At 40.9% G+C, this 20,919-nt stretch overlaps 1 protein-coding gene across 1 annotated transcript in view; it reads left to right on the top strand.

Moving 5' to 3' along the window:
* Positions 1-603: 603 nt before the first annotated feature.
* The window catches only part of LOC144495095 (homer protein homolog 1-like), a 92,133-nt gene continuing 71,817 nt past the window's right edge, over positions 604-20,919 (top strand). Inside the window, exon 1 of the mRNA XM_078214978.1 lies at positions 604-1,336. Within this exon, the coding sequence (XP_078071104.1) occupies positions 1,332-1,336 (5 nt within the window). The 5' untranslated portion in view covers positions 604-1,331. The remainder of the gene's footprint in view (positions 1,337-20,919) is intronic.

Here is a 20,919-nt window from a genome sequence, read left to right as displayed (position 1 = left end):
CAAGTTTTTGGACTTTTTAATGTCTGGAAAAGGTGAAGTTGATAAGCCAAGCGTCACCCAGAGAAGAACTCGCTAAACAGGTAGGTGCAACATGAGCTGTTGATCCAACCAACGTGACAACAGCATGTAAAGAGAAGGCACTCTGAATGAGTTGAATAAGGACAAGGATCCAAAAGATATCATAGCCAGAGGGCCCGTCTGATTTGTTTTGTAAAGTGTGACAGGAGGTGCTAGATATGCATACATTGGAAAAGGGCATTTTCTGTGACTTTTAAAGGAATTGTCGGTTCAATCGAGGCGCTGTGATCCAGCCACCATTGCATATGCCTATATGCTAAAGGTCTGTAATCCACACATTGCAACTCTGAACAGATGAAACAAAAAACCCACTTTTCTCATATCTGAAGGTTCATTATCCCTGCCAACTTCCTGTTGTGCCGCCTGAGCCACTCAGGATGCAGTGGTGGGTGGCTCTTCACAACCCAAACTAGGGCATTTGGAATGACAGGATGCTGTGTGTGTATAATTAGCAGAAAGTGTGGGGAGCTGTCCTGACGTCACCCTATAATTGCTGTGCTTTGACGTCAGGCCGATCCGGAACGAGGCGGGCGAGCGCGCGCGGGGCGGGGAGGAGCGGCGACGGCGCGACGCGCTGACGTTTATTTAAAGGTCCGGCGCACGGAGGATGGACGGACATAAGTGCCGGAGTGTGTGTGAGGGACGGAAGGGAGGCAAGGCAAGGCAAGGCAAGGCAGACACCGACCGACTGACTGAGTGAATGGAACTGGAGCTCTGCTGACAAAGGAATGGAACGTAGCAGCTGGAACGCCGTGTGTCTGGAATCTTGACCCGGCTGCACGAGCGAGCCTCTCGCGCCGGCCACTGCCTCTCCTTCCCCTGCGTGGAATCCTGACCCGGCTGCACGAGCGAGCTCGCGCTGCTCACCGTCCCTCCCTCCCTCCATCTCTCTCAGCTGGGGCCGCGAGCGGTTGACCCTTTCCACCCTCCCTCTCCCACCTCCACCTCCAGGCACTCCGGACGGGGAAAAGAAAGGGGGGAGGGAGGGTGGTCCGCAGAGGAGAACTTGTCGAGGTTTAAGCCGTGCTGGTGGCGGCGGCAAGCAAGCAGCTCTCCCTCATCCTCCTTCTCATCTGAGGGCTGAAATGATCCATTGCCATGTCTTGCTGAGCTGAGCTGGGGAGAGAGGTGGGGGGTTGCTGGCTGGCTGTAAGAGAAGCCTGGGTCTCGGCACCATCACCATCATTAACGCAATAAAGCGTTCCCGGCAGGCGGAGAATCGGCGTGTCTTCATCAGGAGGAGAAGAAAAAAAATGGGGTGAGACATTCCGTTCCCTACTGCTGTTTGATGTGTGGGGTTGGGTGGGAGGGGAGGGGGGGCGAAAGGCACACTTTGCACCACCCACGGTGGGTCGAGTCGGTCCAGGTTCTTCTCCCTCCCTCACACTGAGGTTCAATATCTAATGTTGCTTTCAGGTTGACATCAGGTCGCTGACGCGGGTGTTTCGCGCTACTCGACTGTGGCTGTGGGCGAGGGTCAGTTACAGAACCCCTTCAGACTGATTAGCTGCATTCCCCCCCCCCCCCGGTTTAAATTCGCATAGTTTTAAACGTATACATTTGGTCATGCAGCCTTGCTACCAAGTCAGAGGAGGCAACGGCGTGTGTTGAGCGGAGTCGATCCTGCGAAGTCATAGTGTACGGTTATGATGTAACATTAACATAATTTGAAGTTTGAAAATTAGCCTGGGTCTGACCTGAGAAACTTTGAAAACGCCATTCCCGTAATTTGATCACGCCAGAATGTTCTCCTCCAATTGTGACCATATACAGCATGATGTAAAGGGTACCTAGCTCTGTAAAACTTGTGTGTTCTAAGTGTTCACCGCACTGGATCAAGACTGTTCAGTATATTGGGCGTGCTAACACTTTCTTTAAAGTAGCGGATAAGGACTCCCAAGTTAAAATCGTGTTTATGGCAAACTTAAATATCAAATATTTTTATTAAATACTAAAACAATTAAACCCCAAGTGCTCTTGTTTGAGGATCTTGTATTCCAGTGCTCTGGGACCCGACATGGCAACAATCAGCTAAACTCGTGCTGTCTTCGTAATGCAGTGGCAGTCTGTCAAGCAGCATTATGAATGATAGCTATTCAGTACATTGATTTCTTCCTTTCGTATCTCATGTGTTTCAAACCTTTTTTATGTCTGACTTTAATTTTCAGTCGAGGGTGATTAAGTTGGTGAAACAACATCTGGTATATTCCTTAATTCTTGGTAAAACTTTTATTTAAAGAAAACTCATCACCTGGTAGCTGTGGATTCGGTTTAGATGAAGGTGAATGATTTGTTTTAATAAAACTAAATTGGACGACTATTTAAACACTTAGTCACAATTTGTACATGTTAAGATTGTTTGCACATTTAGAGCTTAAATTTGGTTTTGATTGTGAGTTGGTAGCTCTGGACTAGGTTTTATGATTAATTTCTGAAGCTTGAAAGCCAAAATAGTGGCAAGATTCAAGCTCAGGTCTAAAGGCATTTTTCACATCGATTTTTGTGAAATCAAGTGTGCACATGTTTGTGTTTCAAATGTTCTAACCTCTGCATTTAAAATTCACATGGTCATTCTGTGGTGTCATTGCACCAGTTAATAACTGCTATTTGTCATAACAAATCATTGTAGTTTAGTAACATGTGAAGTGTTTTTTTTCTTAACACTAGATTGTTACAACTACTGTTAAAAGTATTTTTTGAATGATCTCTACATTAGTGAGAGGTGTGGTTTCCTGAAGTGAGCAAGAATTAAATTGCAACTTATGAAGCTCTTCTCCATTTTGCCATGCAATGATCTGTCCAAATTATATTTGTTAGGAACATGTGGGCAGTTTTAAAAGTTCTGAGTAGACCTTTACCTGTTTCAAGAAGTTTATGGTCCCACTTTAAGCTTTCTCAGTGAGCACTCTATATTTTCAAGCTCAGCATCAAAATGGAATATTTTTCAACATTTATTTTTAAGCTAAGATTTCAGGTCTGATCAAGGCATTTTTCACTTTTTTTGTATCACAATTTATTTTCCGTTTACTATTTTGTAAGAGGTGATCTTTTTAATATTTTCTGTGGGGCCAAACCAAACACATTTAAGCAGTGAAAAAATACATTTTGTTGGATAAATGGTCTAAATTGTACCTCTACTTGCTTGATGATTAACCCAATAAGGCTTGTTACACTACCTACTCCAATACTTGTGGTCACAACAGGTTAAATGTGTTTAGCTTCACAAATCTTAGCCAGCATGGTTGTACATAATGGCATTATACCCATAGATGTAACTGGGTGATGGAGGAACGAGAGTCATTCAATGTAGGTGTGAGTATGCTTCTGTTTCAAAAACAACATTCGATAAGGTGCCACATCAAAGATTACAAAATAAGAGCTCATAATTTTGGGGATAACATATTTGCATGGTTAGAGGATCGGTTAGCTAACAAGTAGAGAGCTGGGATAAAGTGTTATTTTGGGATTGGCAGGCTGTAACCTGTAGAGTGCCACAGATATCAGTGCTGGGACCTCAAATATTTACAATGAGTGACCTGAATGAAGGGACTGAATCTACAGTTGCTAAATTTTCTGATGACACCAAGCCAAGTAGGAAAGTAAGTTGTTTCAAGATCATAGTCTATAATGGTATGTAGAAATGCTAAATGAGTGGGCAAAAAATTGACAGATGGAAAATGTGGTCTTGCCCACATTGGCAGCAAGAATAGAAAAGCAATATATTATTTAAATTGAGACTGCAGAACTCTACAGTACAGAGGGATTTGCATGAATGAGAACAAGTTGGTATGCTGGTACAGCCATTGATTAGGAGGACAAATGGAATGTTGGCATATATTGCAAGGAAGATCAAATATTAAAGTAGGGAAATGTTGCTGCCGCTGTACATGGCCTTAGTTAGGCTGCATCTGGGATACTGTGTACAGTTTTGGTTTCCTGACTTAAAACATAAAACCGCATTAGAAGTAGATCTGACAAGATGTATTCAGTTGATTCCTGGGATAAGGGGCAGAGGGGGGGTGGGTGAGTGGAAGGAGCGACTTGTCTTATGAGGAAGCCTTGGATAGGTTGGGTCCGTATACATTAGTGGCTAGAATGGGAGATAATATTATTGAAAAATATAAGATCCCAAGGGGACCTGACAGGGCAGATGCTGAGAGGATGTTTCCTGTGGGGGAAGGAGGTCTAGAACTAGGGACACAGTTTAAACATTAGGCGTTTCCCATTTAAGACTGAGATAACAAAAACAATTTTTTTTCTGAGTTGATAAATCTGTGGAATTTTCTTCCTCAGCAAGAAATGGAGGTTGGGTCATTGAATAGATCCATGACAAGTTAGCCAGATATTTTGATCGACAAGGGACTCCAGGATTGTAGGGGAATGACAGGAAAGTGAAGTTACAGCCACAGTCAGATCAGCGATAATCATTGGCTGAGCAAGCTTGATGAGTTGAATGGCCTACTCCTAATTTTGTCGTTCAATGTTCACAGTCCCTTAAACTATAAGCATATAGCTGCAGTTGCTCTTTTTAGTAGAGATGCTGTTGAGTTATTTTTCTCTCTAGTGGCTTCAGTGTAACCCACAGTTGTGTTTCATCTTCTGGTCATCTAAATGGTTTGCATTTTGTTTGTGTTATCTATGTTGTCGTCTTGGACACTATCATCTATAGAGCTATCACTTTCCATCAAAATCAGTCTGCTCCCCTGCTGAGGGAAATCACTTAACAGCTGAGAACTTCTTGAGTAATGTGGAAATGTAAATTGAAAGATGCTGGAAATGCATGGTAGGTCTGTCACTTTAAGAAGGAAGTAAGGAGCGAAACCAGTGTATTTAACGAAGTGCTGTAAATTCTGAAAGCTTTTTATAGATTTCTTTTTTCAGTTTTTTAAATTCAATTTCTGATCTTCCTGTTTCCAGGTCTGAAACATTAACTTGTATCTTCTCTTCAGATACTAGCAGGTGTATTTCCAAAATTTTCTGTTTTATTTTGTAACAAGATTTCATTTGTAGTCCCACAGTATGTGGTCTAGTTATGAGAAGCAAAGGATTTAGAAAACTGCAGTCAAAAGAAGCCTAGATTAATAATTCTAATGGAATAGATGTGTATGGAGGCAGCTGCAAGTTTTATTCTCAAATGTAAAAGATCCAAAGTGATGGTTGTAACGTATCCGTGTATGTAACAAAAATATCCTTCGTGCAAACTTTTGTGGTCCATAAACTTGGTTAAAGAAGTCTGCAAGTGTTGCTAACAACCCTCAGAACAAAAAAAATTCTTGTCTGTCTGTCTTAAATGGTAGACCTCTACTCTCAAACTCTATCCCCTAATTCTATTCTCTCCCACAGGTGGAAGCATCATCCCCATAAAGTCCCCTCATGATCCTATATATTTCGATAAGATCATCTCTCATTCATTCTTTTAAACTCCAATGGGTAGCAGAAATCATAGGTTGTGGCACAGAAAAGGTATAAGCCATAACATATAAGATCCGTTGATACAATAATAATGTAATAACCCTATAAAGATGTATTGGGCATTGTACATGTTTTTCAGTTTAGCTATTTTGCTTGCTGCAGGAGAATTATTTTTGTCTCATTGCAATTAAGTCAACATATTCTGTAGCGCCTAATTGAAGAATTCATCTCCAGTACATCAACTTGGCTGTTTCTGATGTGTAGAAATTAATCCCTGTCAAACTACTTTCTTCATGTTTCTGAATCTTTATATAGTAAATGAGTATTGCTTTAAAGCAAATTGTTTAAAGCTTTTGAAACTAAAACTTCTTCAAATTTGTCACTTGAATTGATCATAGAAACTGTTTTAATTGTATTATTAACATTGAGGTTTTAAGTAGCAGCGTAGATGAGGGAGAAACCAGTGGATGTTGTGCATTTGGATTCATCAAAAGCCTTCTACAGGGTATCAATAAGAAGTTTTTACACAAAATTAGAGTTCATTGGATTGGGAGAAATATATTAGCATGAACAGACAGGCTGTTTTCAGGTTGACAGACAGTAAATAGTGGGGTACCACAAAGTTTAGTTCCTGGGTCTCCGCTATATCAAAGACTTTGAGGAGGAGCACAAGCAAAATTCTGCAGATACTGGAAATCTGAAATAAAACACATTCTGTAAATACGCGCTAAAAAGAGGTCAGTCAGTCAGACCAAACAGATTGGGTGGCTGCTTTGCAGAAAACCTCCGTTCGGTCTTCGGGCATGACCCGAGGCTTCCAGCCAGCTATCAAAGAACAAAGAACAATACAGCACAGGAACAGGCCCTTCGGCCCTCCAAGCCCGCGCCGCTCCCCGGTCCAGGATTGAATCCTGAATCCAGGATCCCCGCCCAATTTTCCAGCCTATCTACATCCTAATATCCTATCCACCGAGCTGTCCCTCACAGCTACGATGCTTTGTTCTATCATTTAAATGCCTCACCTTGGTGTCTCTCAGATCTCCGGGTTCAATGAAGATCAACATAAGCTTGATGAGCAGCACCCTGGCTTCCGATTAGGTACATTGCCGCCTAACCTAACTCAATATTTGTGTTCAACAGTTTTAAACCATAATCTCTGCCCCTACTTTTTCTTTTTTTAACCTTGTAGGTTTTGATTTGACATTTGAATGGCAATTATTCATCATTCTGCCATTCCTGCATCTTCTGGGCACATCTTTTGTTCCTTTACTTGTCCAATTAAAATGCTCTGTCATTTAATTTCTTGTCTTCCACCCTATCATGGTCCTTTTTTTTTCTGTAGTTCTTTCCAATCCCATTTCGCTTGCTTGAAACGCATGACGTTTAAGTTTTCTCAGTCCTGATAAAAGGTCATTGACCTGCAATATTACTAACTGTTTCTCTCTTGAAAGATGCTCCCTGACTTGCTGAGCATTTTCTGATTTTACTTCGATGAGGAGGCTGAGAGTGATATGTCCAAGTTTGCTGATAGGTGGAAAAGTAAGCCTTGAAGAATCTGCAGAGAGGCTTCAAAGGGATCTAGTTTAAAGTTTATTTATTAGTGTCACAAGTAGGCTTACATTAACACTGCAATGAAGTTACTGTGAAAATCCCCTTGTTGCCACAACCCGGCACCTATTCGAGTACACTGAAGGAGAATTTAGTATGGCCAATCCACCTAACCAGTCCATCTTTCAGACTGTGGGAGAAAACTGGAGCACCCGGAGGAAACCCGTGCAGACTCTGCACAGACAGTGATCCAAGCTGGGAATTGAACTCCGATCCCTGGAGCTGAGGCAGCAGTGCTAACCACTATGCCACCGTGTTGCACGATATAACCAGGTTTACTGAGTGGGCAAGGAAGTTGCAGATGAAATATAACATGGCGAGGTGTAATGTTTTCCACTTTGAAAGGACAATTAAAAAGCAGAGTTTGTTTTAAACGTGGGAAATATTGCTATTCAAAGGGACCTGGGTACTTTTGTTTATGAATCAAAGTCAACATGCAGATATGGCAAGAAAATGATGTGTTGTAACAAAGGGCTTTGGAAGGAGTGAAAAAATGTTGATTAGACTGGCTCCTGGAATTAGGAAATTGCATGTTGAAAAGAGATTTAATAGACTTGGACTATATTCTCTGGAATGTGAAAGGATGAAGGTGATATCATTGAAATAAAATTCTTAAAGGTCTTGATAGTGTTGATGTTGAGAGGATATTTCCCATGGCTGGCTAGCACTAGGGGTTACGCTCTCATCAGGAGCCAGCCATTTAAGGCTGACATGAGGAGAAATTCTTTAACTCACTTTTGCAATTCTCTACTGCAGAAGCCTGTGGATACCCCGTTGTTGAACATATTTGAGACAGTAGATTCCTTTCAATCATTTCCTCTTTTGCACATGCACTGTAACCAACAGTATAAGGGTAGAATGATTTTCTTTATATTTATATAGTGCATAATTATGGGGAAAAAGAGCAGTTTTTAATCAAATATTTAATTTGATAGAGTTAATGCAGTGTTAAACATCCTTGTCATTCTAATCTAAATACGGCCATAATTCTCTTTTTTTTTCTTAATTGTGCTTTCCTTTTTACAATTTCCCACAATCTTGCTATACAACTTTTTTAAATCGAGGATTCCTTACTGAATTTTATTGTATAATGAGGGCAGAAAGGATCTATCTTGTCACTCCCTTTAATGAGTGAATCTGCAATTAGTTAATCCAGAGTTTGGTAGGTGCCTGTGCTGCTGTATTAATACTGCTGTGTGAATGAGAAGAAGCTAAGACTTATCAACATTGTAGCCATCTTAATTGCTGCCCTGTAGCTGAAATTGCATCTTCTCTCTTTCGCAGTAGAGTCAATAAAATAAATATATTGTTGTGCTTTTGAATGCTGAAAGAGTAGCTTGACTGATTCCTTTCCTCATCTCCATCTTTTTATCCCTCACGGTTATTTTCTCATTATTTCTATTACAATTTTTTTTTGGGCTTTTGCAGCTCCATGATGCAATGGTCTATCATACTACAGCTGCAACCTACACTTGGGCAGTTCTTGTAGCATAGTAAAATGTCTCAAAGCAGTTCACAAGTTCTACTGTTTGCTGATCCATTATGAACCATGTAGCATTCAGGTTCCCTGTGAGGTGTATTAAGGGGTGTCTTAGTAAGAGGGTTTAGAATGGATATTCTAGACAATATGAAATTGTTCTGTTTGTGAATTCTTGGCTGGGTAAATGCAGTTCATTATTGTTCTGATAAATGAATTACTTGCTGCATTTAATTCACTTGCTGGGCATTTTTGTGACTGATATGTTTGTGGCCAACATGAAGCGACATCACGGTGACCAATGCCTTCCACATATATGCTGATGGCACCCAACTCTGTCACCTCTCTTGACTGCTTTAGTAGTGCTAAAAGAGTTTTGGCCCCTCTCAATGACTTCATATTAGGTGAGCAGAAATTTTCTACAAATAAGTATTAAGATGACAGAAGCCATTGTCTTTGATCTCTGCCACAAGCTCTGTTCCCTATTCCACTCCATGACCATTGTCTGAGGCTGAACCGGACTATTCACCATCTTGGTATCCTATTTGACCTTGAACTGAGTTTCTGGCCCTATGTTCTCCTTAGACCAACTATTTCTGCCTGTAATATTGCCCATATTTGTCACTTTCAGCTCATCTGTTGAAATCCTCATCCAGGCCTTTATCTCCAGACTTCACTATTCTGTTGCTCTCCTTGCCAACCTCCATCTTTCACCCTTAAACTGGAGGTCATCTGAAACTCTGCAGCCTGTATCCTAACTTGCATATTTCATGACCCCTGTGTTTGTTGTAGTTTCTCTTTTTGTATCTAGTTTGCAGAAGGTAGGCTTTCATCTGTTTCCATAGCTAGATTTTCTTGAGACAAGTAGCTAGCTTGTTGCCAGAAGTTTATAGCTGGAGGAGTACCACTCTGCATCAAGCATGGCGAACCAGGAGTCTCTCCTACTCTTATCACCTGCTATTGTCAGTATTGTGCAGATTGCTATTTGACCCGTTCACCATATTATGAGTGCACCTTCCTTGGCCATTATACCTGATGTAGGTCTCAAACCTGGAGCTCCTGGGGCAGGGCCACTCCCCACTGAGCCACAAGACCTCAACCTTTGTACTTGCCCATCATAAATTTGCTGTTGTTTTGGCAATATGACAATTTTTAAATTCCTATTATCTTCAAATCTCTCCATGATGTCATTGCTGTCTGTCTGCCTCCTACAGCCACATAACCTGAGGTAGTTCGGTAACTGTTGAGGTAGGTTATGTAATGCATTGAATTGAGTGAAGATCGTGTTCGGAAAATGGCTTTGCTCTTGGCAGTCGTGTTTCTGTACTTTTAATCAAAAATGCAAATTTCTTTATTAACCAAAAGAGGAAATGCTGGAAAATCTCAGCAAGTCTGGCAGCATCTGAGAGAAAAAATCTGTTTTGAGTCTAGATGACCCTTTGTCAAAGGTATAGAAAGTGGGAGGTATTTGTACTGCGAGGTGAGGGAATGAAATAGCCACAGAAACCAGGGGAAAAGACTGCTAATGGCAGCCCATAGAGAGAATAAAGGGTGTGAATGGCCAAACGGCAGAGAAGCTAAAATCAGAGGGAAGACTGACAGATGAAGATGTGGGGGAGGGAAGATGGGTGGAAGAGGGGTAAAATATAAAAAAGGGGATAGAGTGGGGGGGGGTGGGGGGGGGGGGGTGGAGGGAAAAATGAGGAGACAACAAAGAAACAAAGGTAGAGAACAGTAAAGAAAAAAATTAAAATGAAAACCATGGAGTCGAGTTGGGTAGAGCTAATCATCTGAAGTTATTGAATTCGATGTTGAGACCGGAAGGTTGTAAAGTGCCTAGCCAGAAGATGAAATCCTGTTCTTCCAGTTTGCATCAAGCTTCACTAGAACATTGCAGCAGGCCAAGGACAGGCATGGGAGCGGAATCCTGTGTTAAAATGGCAAGCAACCAGAAGGTCAGGGTCCTGATTGCTGAGCACATTTGGTCTGTGCGCAAAGTGATCACCCAGTCTGTGCTTGGTCTCTCCGATATAAGAGGAAACCACATTAGGAGCAGCGAATGCAATTCACCAAAGTGAGAGGTGCAAGTGAAACACTGCTTAACCTGGAATGAGAGTTTTGGACCTTGGGTGGTAAGCATGGAAGAGGTAAAGGGGCAGGTGTTGCAGCTTCTGCGATTGCATGGGAGAGGTGTTGGGTATAGTGGAGGAATGGACTAGGTTATCCTGGAGGGAACAGTCTCTGTGAAATGCTGACAGAGGGAGTGAAGAGAAGATGTGTTTGGTGACGGCATCACACTGGAGTTGGTGAAAATGGTGGAGGATTATGTTTTGCATGCGCAGGCTGGTGGGGTGGAATGTGAGAACAAGGAGGACTCTATCCTTGTTCTGGGAGGGAGGGGGGGGGAATTTCTTGATTGATATACTGCAATGTAAGAAGTCTCTCAACACCAGGTTAAAGTCCAACAGGTTTATTTGGTAGCATGAGCTTTTGGAGCACTGCTCCTTCATCAAATGTGTGGAGAGTTGGGTTCACAAACAGGGCATATATAGACACAGACTCAATTGCAAGATAATGGTTGGAATGCAAGTCTTTACAGGTACAGACAATGCAAGTGGAGAGAGGATTAAGCATAGGTTAAAGAGGTGTGAATTGTCTCAAGCCAGGACAGTTAGTAAGATCTTGCAAATCATGGGTGTTACAAGTAGTGTGACATGAACCCAAGATCCTGGTTGCGGTACTTGGCTATCAGTTTCTGCCCGGCATTACTTTGCAATACAAGTGATTATATCATCAAAACACATCCGTGCAGATTGATGACTCATTGCTATAAACTTTGTTTCATGGACTTTTGGCATATTCTTCGTAGCCTCTACAAAATTTGAATTGATAACTGTTCTGTACAAGTTGGTAAGAATGCTGATATGTACTCCACTGATGAAGCATATAGAAAGCATTGTTTCTTGTAAATGCAATTGTTCATTTCCTTTAAAAAATATGACTCATCAGTGCTAGTCAGTTCATTATGGAAGCCTAAATTAAATTTTTTTGATTTGTTACACCATGTAAACGATTCCCACTGCTTGGTGATGTTCTAATTGCATGGTGAGTATTTTGAGAGGAGAATGTAGCCAAACTTGAGCAAATTTTCATTTTTGAAGCAAATTGACTTGAGGTTACAAAATTAGTGCTTGGTACCTATTGGGTACAACTGTTAAGATCCGATCTGACCGGAAGAACTTGCATTTCAGGAACAGGTTTCATAAATACTTTGTGATGTAAGGTAACAGTGTCCAATTTGTGTACAGCAAGGAGCAAACTACAGAGATCTAAATAGCCATAATCTATTCTGATGGTGTTGACAGTGATAACAGTGAGTATTGGTCAGAGCCCAGGAGAACACCACTGCTCTTCTTCAAATAGTGCAAAGAGAACTCTTGTATCCACTTAACATGGCTGATGGGACCTCCATTTGATCTCTCATCAGAAAGACTTCACCTCCAATAACATGGCAGTCCCCTTGGTACTAAACTGAAACATCAGCCTGGTTTGTGTGCACAAGACTTTGGGGTGAGCCTTGAACTCAATCTTCTGACTCTGCTGAGAGTGCGAGCACTGAGCCAAGATTGACACCTTAAACAGTTTGTGAGCTGGAGTTGAAATTTTCAACGTACAATATGTGTAGAATGAATTTGCATGAAGCACTTGTAATATTACAACCTGCAATCAATATGACCTTTCAAAGACACATTCAACTCTTATATAAAAGGTGTCAAGAGCAATTTAATTCTGTATATCTCTACATAGAAGTTTTTCCATGCTGACAGTGAGTACTTTGCGGTGCTTTGCCAGAGTAGTGGAGAGAAAATTAAAGGGAGAACTTAATTTCAGAAGTAGACCTGATGGCTGGTCAAGTTAATTCTGTAAGCTACTGGTTATTTCTGTATATCTGCCAGTAAACAACACAAATGGAGCTGTTGGGGGGGAAATGTCATTAAACGGTAAAACAAGATGAAGATAGTTTAGAGTTGATATGGGGGAGGGGGGGGGTAAACAAAAGGGGTTACGGGCAATGTTTCCACTACAGTGCTAAAATTCTGAAATTTCAAGATTTGATTATAGAAATCCTTTTGGTTGTTAACCTAATCTATAGTATCCTTGATGTAGACTGCACAATAAGCTGATTTACTGATTTCTTTGTGCAGTTTTTGGTTTTAAACTCAATCTCTAATCTGGTTTTTGCTAGAACAATGAATGCTAAAGTTCTACAGTACATCAATCGATTTGTATTAGTATAGTCAGTGACAATACTGAAACATGCCATTCTGCCATCATGCACGTGCTGGCTCCTTGAAAGGAGCCATTAGTCCCACTCTGCTTTTTCCCATAGCCCTGCAAGTTTTTCTTTGTTAAATATCCAGTTCCCTCTTGGAAATTATGACTGTATTGAATCTGCTTCTACCAACCTTTCAGACAAGGTGCTCCAACTAATTTTTAGACCAGGAAAATAGAATAATCTTCCCTGTGACTCTTTCGTTGGTTATCTTAAATCCATGCTACCTGTGTAAGAATCCTGGAAATCCCTACATGTTTTCTTGTAATAAACTAAAATACAATGGCTGTACCTTTCTTGAATTTCATTAATATGATGCTGAAATATTTTTTCCTCCTCGTGATCTATTCTGGATAAAAGTTGGCGAGTGGTTTCATCTCCAGTGAGATGAACACCATGGCAGCATCTCGGTAGCGCAGATAAATGTTAGAGCCAAGATTGAATAACTGGGTGCCTAGGTTGCCATGTTTTCCTTGGTTTCGCCAAGCACCAACATTCGACTGTCTGTACACTGATAGATGCCAGAGATCTTGAAAGTTTGACCTGATGAGAGCAGCTATACAATTCAGTTAATTTTTTTGTAATTGAGCTGTTAACCTAATCATCACCTCACTATTATGTTAAATCCATCTCCAAAGACTTTGTTGCGTGAAGAAATTCCCACGTGCACAGATTGTGGAGGATTTGCATCTTGCCTTGACTGATGTGACAGTACCTGAGGCATAATCAGAGTATCAAGTCATGTGGAGATCACGCTTCTACCTGGGGCATAATTTTAATTGTGTTTTGATATTCCTGTTCACACATTGGTATATGTCAAGTCTGTCTTCCCAAGGAATAGAATATATCCAGTCATCAATAAGTGTTATCATTGAATCATTTCATAACTTGTGAATAGAGGATTAAAAGGTTAATTGACTCAGTCCCTCCTAATTAAATTTTCCCTTCACCACCTCTCTCCATGAGAACAATCCCATTTCTCTAATCTCTCAGCCTTTCAACCTATACTTTTTTGATTCTAAATATACACAACTACACTAGTTGTCTGGTCTGCAATAGCTACTGCCATGTAATAACTTCACTAAATTGGACAGATGTTTTCTGCTTATAAACAAACAATCATTTTCGTGCAGTTTTGTCTAACATGAATAAAGTGTTCAGCAACTCTATGAAATATAACCAGAATAAAGCTTAAATTATTCATTGCTTTTTGGTTCACATATCAGAGTTCCACTAAATGCATCCAAGGTGTAAATACTGTGTTCAATATTAAGAAACATGCTGAAGTTTGAGCTCCAATTTATTGCAGAACCACAACATTATTATGGCACAGGAGGAGGCCTCCGAATCAACATTCCACCTATTGCCATTCTCCTGTAACCTGGCACCTTTCTTTCTAAATCCTCTAATTCCCATCTGAATGCCTCAATAAAATCATCTCCTCCACACTTCCTGGCAGTGCATTCTAGACCCAAACCACTCGTGTGAAATATTGCTTTTGCTTCTTCCCCCAATTACTTTACATCTGTGCCTCCTCGTTTGCGATTCTTTCACGAGTGGGATGTTTCCCCCCTGTCTACTTCTATCAAATCTCTTCTCAGCCTCCTTTTCTCCCAAGAAAGAGTCCCACTTCTGCAATCTATCATCATAACTGAAGCTCCTCGGCTCTGGAACCATTTTTATAAACCTTCCCTACACTTTCTCCAATGCCTTCACATCTCTAGTAAAATGCAGCAACCAGAACTGTAACCAGTACTCTCACTCGGGTCTAACTAGTTATTATGTATGTGCAACCTCTTCTTGTATTCTCTGCTCCTTGTGATAGTGTAACTTTAAGAAGTGTTTTTTTTAAAAATCCTGTTCTCTGCAGCTTTCCCAGCCTCAGCTTCTGTCATTGTTGTCGAGTTACCTGTAGAAGTCCTTTTATTACTAGTTAAATGGGGGTTATTTTTACTTTGGGATCTTTTAGGACCTTGCATTGTTAGGAGGAAGGTCATGTGTTTTGGACAGTTTTTTTTTCTTCCCAGCGAATGTAAGGTTTCATTTTCTGTTTGGCTGGCAGCAGTTTAAGTTTTAGAAGGGACATCAAGCTGAAAAGAAGTGTTTGCGTCCCTGGTGTTTAGAAATTCTGCTGGTTCCCTGAAAATAAGATTCCTGGAAAATCTGCTGTTGGTGTCTTGACCAGTGTCTCCCCTGGTGTTCTGGGAAGCTGTTCTGACTCCAAGCCTGTCTGTGTACCTCAAGAGAACTGCAACATTCATCCAAAGAACTCAGTCACAGTGTCGCATGAGCCTTTGTTCTGTTAAGCCTGTGGAAAGGGTTTTATTTTTTAAGGGAAGTTTTGTTTGGAACATTTTAGATATATTAAGGGTTGTACATAATCATGGTGGTTTTGTTATTGAGAAATTATTGCTAATTTTCTTTCTATACATGTTAACTATATTAAATAAACTGTTTGAGTGCTCCCCAGTGGGTCATTTGAATCATACTGAAGGTGCAACATATCACACTTATCTAGCCACATTTAAAGTGCAAAACTCATGATCCAGGCAGGCTTCATTAAACTCTTTGGAGTCTCTGACCCGAATTGTAACACCATATTAATAAAGCCGAGGGTACTTTTTGTTTTATTAACTGCTTTCTCAACCTGTCCTGCCACCGTCAATGACCTTCACACATGTACACCTCTGCTTCTGCACTCCCTTGAGAGTAGTACCCTTTATTTTCTGTTGTCTCTCACATTTTGGTATGAAGAACATGGATCACCCTGCATAGCATTTCATCTGCACCAAACTACTCATCTGACCAACTTGTCTATCTCCCTTTTGAAGTTCTATAGGGTCCTTCTCTCAATTTGTATCATCTGCAAATTTTGAAATTGTCCTAGATTGCTTCAGCTCAGATCATTTGTGATTGAGTTCCAATGCCCTAAGTTTGTGAGGGGGTCAGTCCTTGCTTTGAAATATTAAAGGTTTGGTAATGTCTGGAAAAATAAGTTAACTCTTTTGTAATTTATTACATATTAGACTATTTTGTATCTCATTTTACAGGTGGCAAAGCATTCTAGTGTATGTTTATTTTGCTAATAGCTTATTTAATCAATCAGTGACATAATTAAATATTTGCAATAAATGCTTTTATCTAACTCAAGTAGGCAAGATGAGAATTTATCTAGCTTTTAGTATTTAATGTAGGAAAGTTTCTCTATTTAAAAACAAAAAATGGTTCATTTGTAAAGTTTAAAAAAACAACAAATGATGACTTGCAGAATCTTTTCAGGTGGTTTTTGGATTGAAGAAACCTGCACTTCAGATTTTGAGTATGTCACGGTTTGTATTCAATTCAGAGGGAAGTTTTAAAAAAACTTGAAATTGTCATTTTGCAAAGAAATGCCAAGAACACTTCAAGGAATGAATTGCTTCTTGGAGTGCAGTTCTACTTTATAAAGGTCAATACTGCAACCATTTTGGGCAGAGTAAGAATTTGCAAACAGTGGTAGATAAATTAGTTGATTTAGTTTTCTATGATTATGACTACACTTCAAAAAGTGCTTTACTGATTGTACAGCACTGAGACATTCTGTGGTCATGAAGTGCAAGTCCTTTTCATCTACCTTGTTTGTGGAAGTTGAGGAAGAAAAATTAGCCAAGACACCAGAAGAGTCTTCTGCTACAGATGCCTCTTCATCAACAGGAACTGCCAGAACAAGCAGAGCAAATGGGCCAAAAGATGAGATGCCTCACTTGAACACTAGTGCAATAATGCAGTACTATTGCATTAGTTTGTCAGGCTACATTATATCCAGTAGCTGTAGATTTGCAAACCTTTGGTCACCTGATTCAGAAGTGAAGATGCTATCTCAGCAGGAATATTATGTACAGTTCTGGGTGCCCCACTCTTAGAAGGATGTGAACACATTGGAGAGAGTGCAGAAAAGGTTTGCAAGAATGGTTCAGGGGTCAGAAACTTCAGTTATGAGGTTAAATTGGAGAGGTTGGGACTGTTCCCTTGGAGAGAAGAAGGCTAAGAAGCGGTTTGATACAGATTTCCAAAATCATGCGGGGGCTGGACAGAGTAGGTGGGGTGGGGGGGGGGGGGGGCGAAACTGTTTTCAACTGCCCCAAACCAAAATAGATAAAAAGGACTTGCATTTTTTTACAACCACCGAATTGTAAAAGGATCAACAATGGGAGGACACATTTAAAGTGATTTCCAAAAGATGCAAATATGATATGAGAAACTTTTTCACACAAATAGTTTGAATCAGGAATGCACTGCCTGGAAGTATGGTGGAGGTATGCTCAATCCAGGCATTCGAAGTCATTCGAAACATTGTACACGGATGTGGGGGAATGGCACTAAGTCAGAATGCTCATTTTGAGAGCTGATAGAAACACGAATGGTTTTTATCTACATGGTAACAATACTGTAATACCAAGTGAGCCAAGTTTTGCTAAGTAATTTTTATAATTGAGTCAAACTTCTCTCAAAATATTTGAGTCTTGTAAGATTTTGAATGCAACATACCCAATTTTAAAAAAATAATACAAGTATTTTTCTTCAGATGCACAGTATTCTCTTTTCTTGCAGAAGGTGCATTTCTATTTGCCAATGCAAATCTTAATGTATTACTACGTGCCAAGTATAAAGCCAAAGAATCGCATTTCAGATTGCTTGACTAATTACATTGCAATATTCCCAATAGAAGCCACTTGTTTTGTGGGGACTGAATAGTGATATGTCTGATCCATATGTGAATTGGAAGCCTCAGACTGTACACTAGCAAAACAAACCTTTGAGTCTAAAATGTTGTAGCACAGGTGGAAATGATCTAAAATAGTTTGGACTATTGGCAATGGAAGTGTTTATTTTAGTGCTCTACCTCGTGATGTCGTTTACGGGAAATACTATTGTGTAGTTTAGTTGATTTTGAACAGTAATACCATACTCGAGACTGAGCAACTTTTAGTTCACAAACATTTCACAATGCAAATTCAGCTTTATCTGATGGTAAACTTATGAAGCTGTGCTGTTGAACTTCAGCATTTGTGACAGCCAGCAGAATTGTTTTGAAGAGTAGTTTGACAAACTAAGCCATGAAAACAGCTTTCACATGGGAATGTCAGAACTGTTGGGGTGGGATTTTACAGCCTTGCTTGGACGAGACTGGAAATTCCGCCCTCGGATCAATCAAGATTTCTGCTGTGGGATCCTTGCCCGCACTGATTCGGTGACAGGCGAGGTGGTAGAGTTCTGGCTTTGATTTCCTCTTGAGCTCCTACTTTAGAAACTTTAATCTGGATTTTAGATGGAAGTGCATTCTGTCAGAGGGAATGGCGGTTTGCTGCTGAGGTTGGTATGGGTGATAAGCCCACTTCACAGAACGGAAGTCTTCAAGAGCAGATATGTGCATTGGGGGGTGGTGTAAGAGAGATTGTGGTTGTGAAGAAGATCCCAGTCACAGGAAGAGTCTTATGGTGGGGGGTATAAAGTTAGATTCTTGTGGCTTTGGAAATGGCTGGTTTATTGGGTTGCTTGGCCCTGGGGGAAAAAAAACACTCCTCTTCCTGGTCCACAAGCAATGTTGTAGAGGCATTTAACTCATGGACTCAAACATTCTTGCCTCTGTTTAGGATGCCGAGTTTCCAAACAGCCAGGAAAACCTAGCTGCCTGTGGTTAAAGAATAGCTGTTAAAATGAAGGCCCATAGTCTCATTATGGTAGTGTCTCTATCCCAACTCCATTAAAACTGGAAATGGGCGGGTTCAGTTCCTATTCTGGATTTTTTCAGTTTAATCTGACACTATCCTAACCAACCTTTTTTTGTGTAGAGATTTATCACTTTTTGAGAAGAGTACACTGGTAGTAAATAGTTTTTGATGGAAAAAAGAGACATGTTGCTGAAGCTTTTCATATTGTACTCATCAGAAGAAACAATGATGTGGAGATGCTGGTGTTGGACTGGGATAGGCACAGTAAAGTCTCAACACCAGGTTAAAGTCCAACAGGTTTATTTGGTAGCACAAGCTTTTGGAGCACTGCTCCTTCAGGTGAGTGAAGAATTGGATTCACAAACGGGGCATATATAGGGCACAGACTCAATTTACAAGATAATGATTGGAATGCAAGTCTTAACAGGTAATCAGGTCTTTACAGGTGCAGACAATGGTAGTGCAGAGAGGGTTAAGCACAAGTTCAAGAGGTGTAAATTGTCTCGAGCCAGGACAGTTACTAAGATTTTGCAAGCCCAGGCAAGTTATGGGGGTTACACATGGAAGAAACAAAAATGCCCAATTTCAAATGATCATTTGTACTACAGGAGAAAAGGGTGCTGATTCTTTGGCAAGTCGACTCTAGCCAAGGCCTTGCCATGTAGAAAGCAAGGGAACAGCGTGTTCCTTCAGTTGTTTATAATAGAATCTACAGTGCAGAAGGAGGCCATTTGGCCCATCGCGCCTGCACCAACAAGAATCCCATCCAGGTCCTGTCCTATCCCTGTAACCCCACATATTTACCGCCCTAATCCCCCTGACATTAAGGGGAATTTAGCATGGCCAGCCAACCTAACCTGCTCATATTTGGACTGTGGGAGGAAACCAGAGCACCCGGAGGAAACCCATGCAGACATGGGGAGAATGTGGAAGAACCCAGGTGCCTGGTGCTGAGGCAGTATGCTGCCCCATAATCACTTGCAAAACCACACATCTACTGTTAGATGTGATTCTGGGATTGGGAGGCACTTGACTGCACTCGGCCACACCAAAAACCAATTTATGATTAGTCAAGCTCATAACGTGGCTTATTTATGCTTGCTAAAAGTGACTTAAAATGAATATGTTCACAGTGCTTTGTGCTGTAGGAAAGTGTTACCTGGAAGCAAAGTACAACGCAGGCTTTTTCATCCAAGGCTCTGTGAAATGTGATTGAGCTAGAGGGACAAACTGCTGCTGCTTTTAAGGCTTTGTCCCTTAAATGAGTGGAATCTGCTTTCTGTGAGATATGATGCACCAACGTCCTATTGAGTTATGCTGCCCCACAATTGCCTGGGATACCTGTTGCCTACCAAACAAGGGCTCTTGTTGATTGCCTAATAACAAGCTAGTTCATGCCTCTCTCAACTGGGTTCTTGGCCAGCATTTGGATTGTTTGATCCTTCGGTGTACTGGATTCAACTTTGAACAAGCAGCAATAGAAAGGAAAAAAACTTGCATTTCTATAATTTTTAATACCTGTAGGCATTTACAAAGCACTTCAGTTAATGAAGTGTTGTAACTTTACAAAGAGAAGGACATCACAAATAACAATGGAATAACTGACCTGTTTGAGCAAGTAAGTTGGCTACTGTATAATGTGCCCCCTAAACATTGCAGTACTGCACTACATCAATCTAGCTTGTGTGCTCAAGGTCATGAATTCAAGATCCATCTCTGGGCTTTGACAGTGAGAATGCTAACACTTTGGCTTTTAAGTTCCATAGAATCATGATCGAGCAGAAGAGGCCATTCAGCCCATTGGGTTTATACCTACACTCGAGCATCCCACCCTGGCCCTATCCCCCAGAACTCCACATATTCACCCCATTAATCCCTCTGACCTATATGTCTTAGAACACTTAGACGCAATTTAGCATGGTCGATCCTCCTAACCTGCACATCTTTGGAGTGTGGAAGGAAACTGGAGCACCCTAAGGAAACCCACAGACACGAGAAAATGTGCAAGCTCCACACAGTCACCCAAGGAATTGAACCCAGGTCCCTGGTGCTGTGAGACTGACGTGCTAACCACGGTGCCACCCTACTATCCTTGCACTCGTCATTTTGCATGCTACTGTGGCATTTTTTGCTGTGAGCCTGAAGTGAAATTTTAAAAAGGGAAATGTTGAATCGCATGCTGCTTTGCCAGCAACTGTTCAGAGTGGGATTATCAATAATTGATATAATTCCACCTTGGTTCATAAACATAAGGAGAATAATTTTTCCTCAAACCATAAGCAATTGAATTATTTCTGTTT

This window comes from Mustelus asterias, chromosome 6, assembly GCF_964213995.1.
Source record: "Mustelus asterias chromosome 6, sMusAst1.hap1.1, whole genome shotgun sequence".
Taxonomy (NCBI): Eukaryota; Metazoa; Chordata; class Chondrichthyes; order Carcharhiniformes; family Triakidae; genus Mustelus; species Mustelus asterias.
Note: the sequence above shows the minus strand (reverse complement) of the source record. Positions and strands in the feature narration are given on the sequence as shown.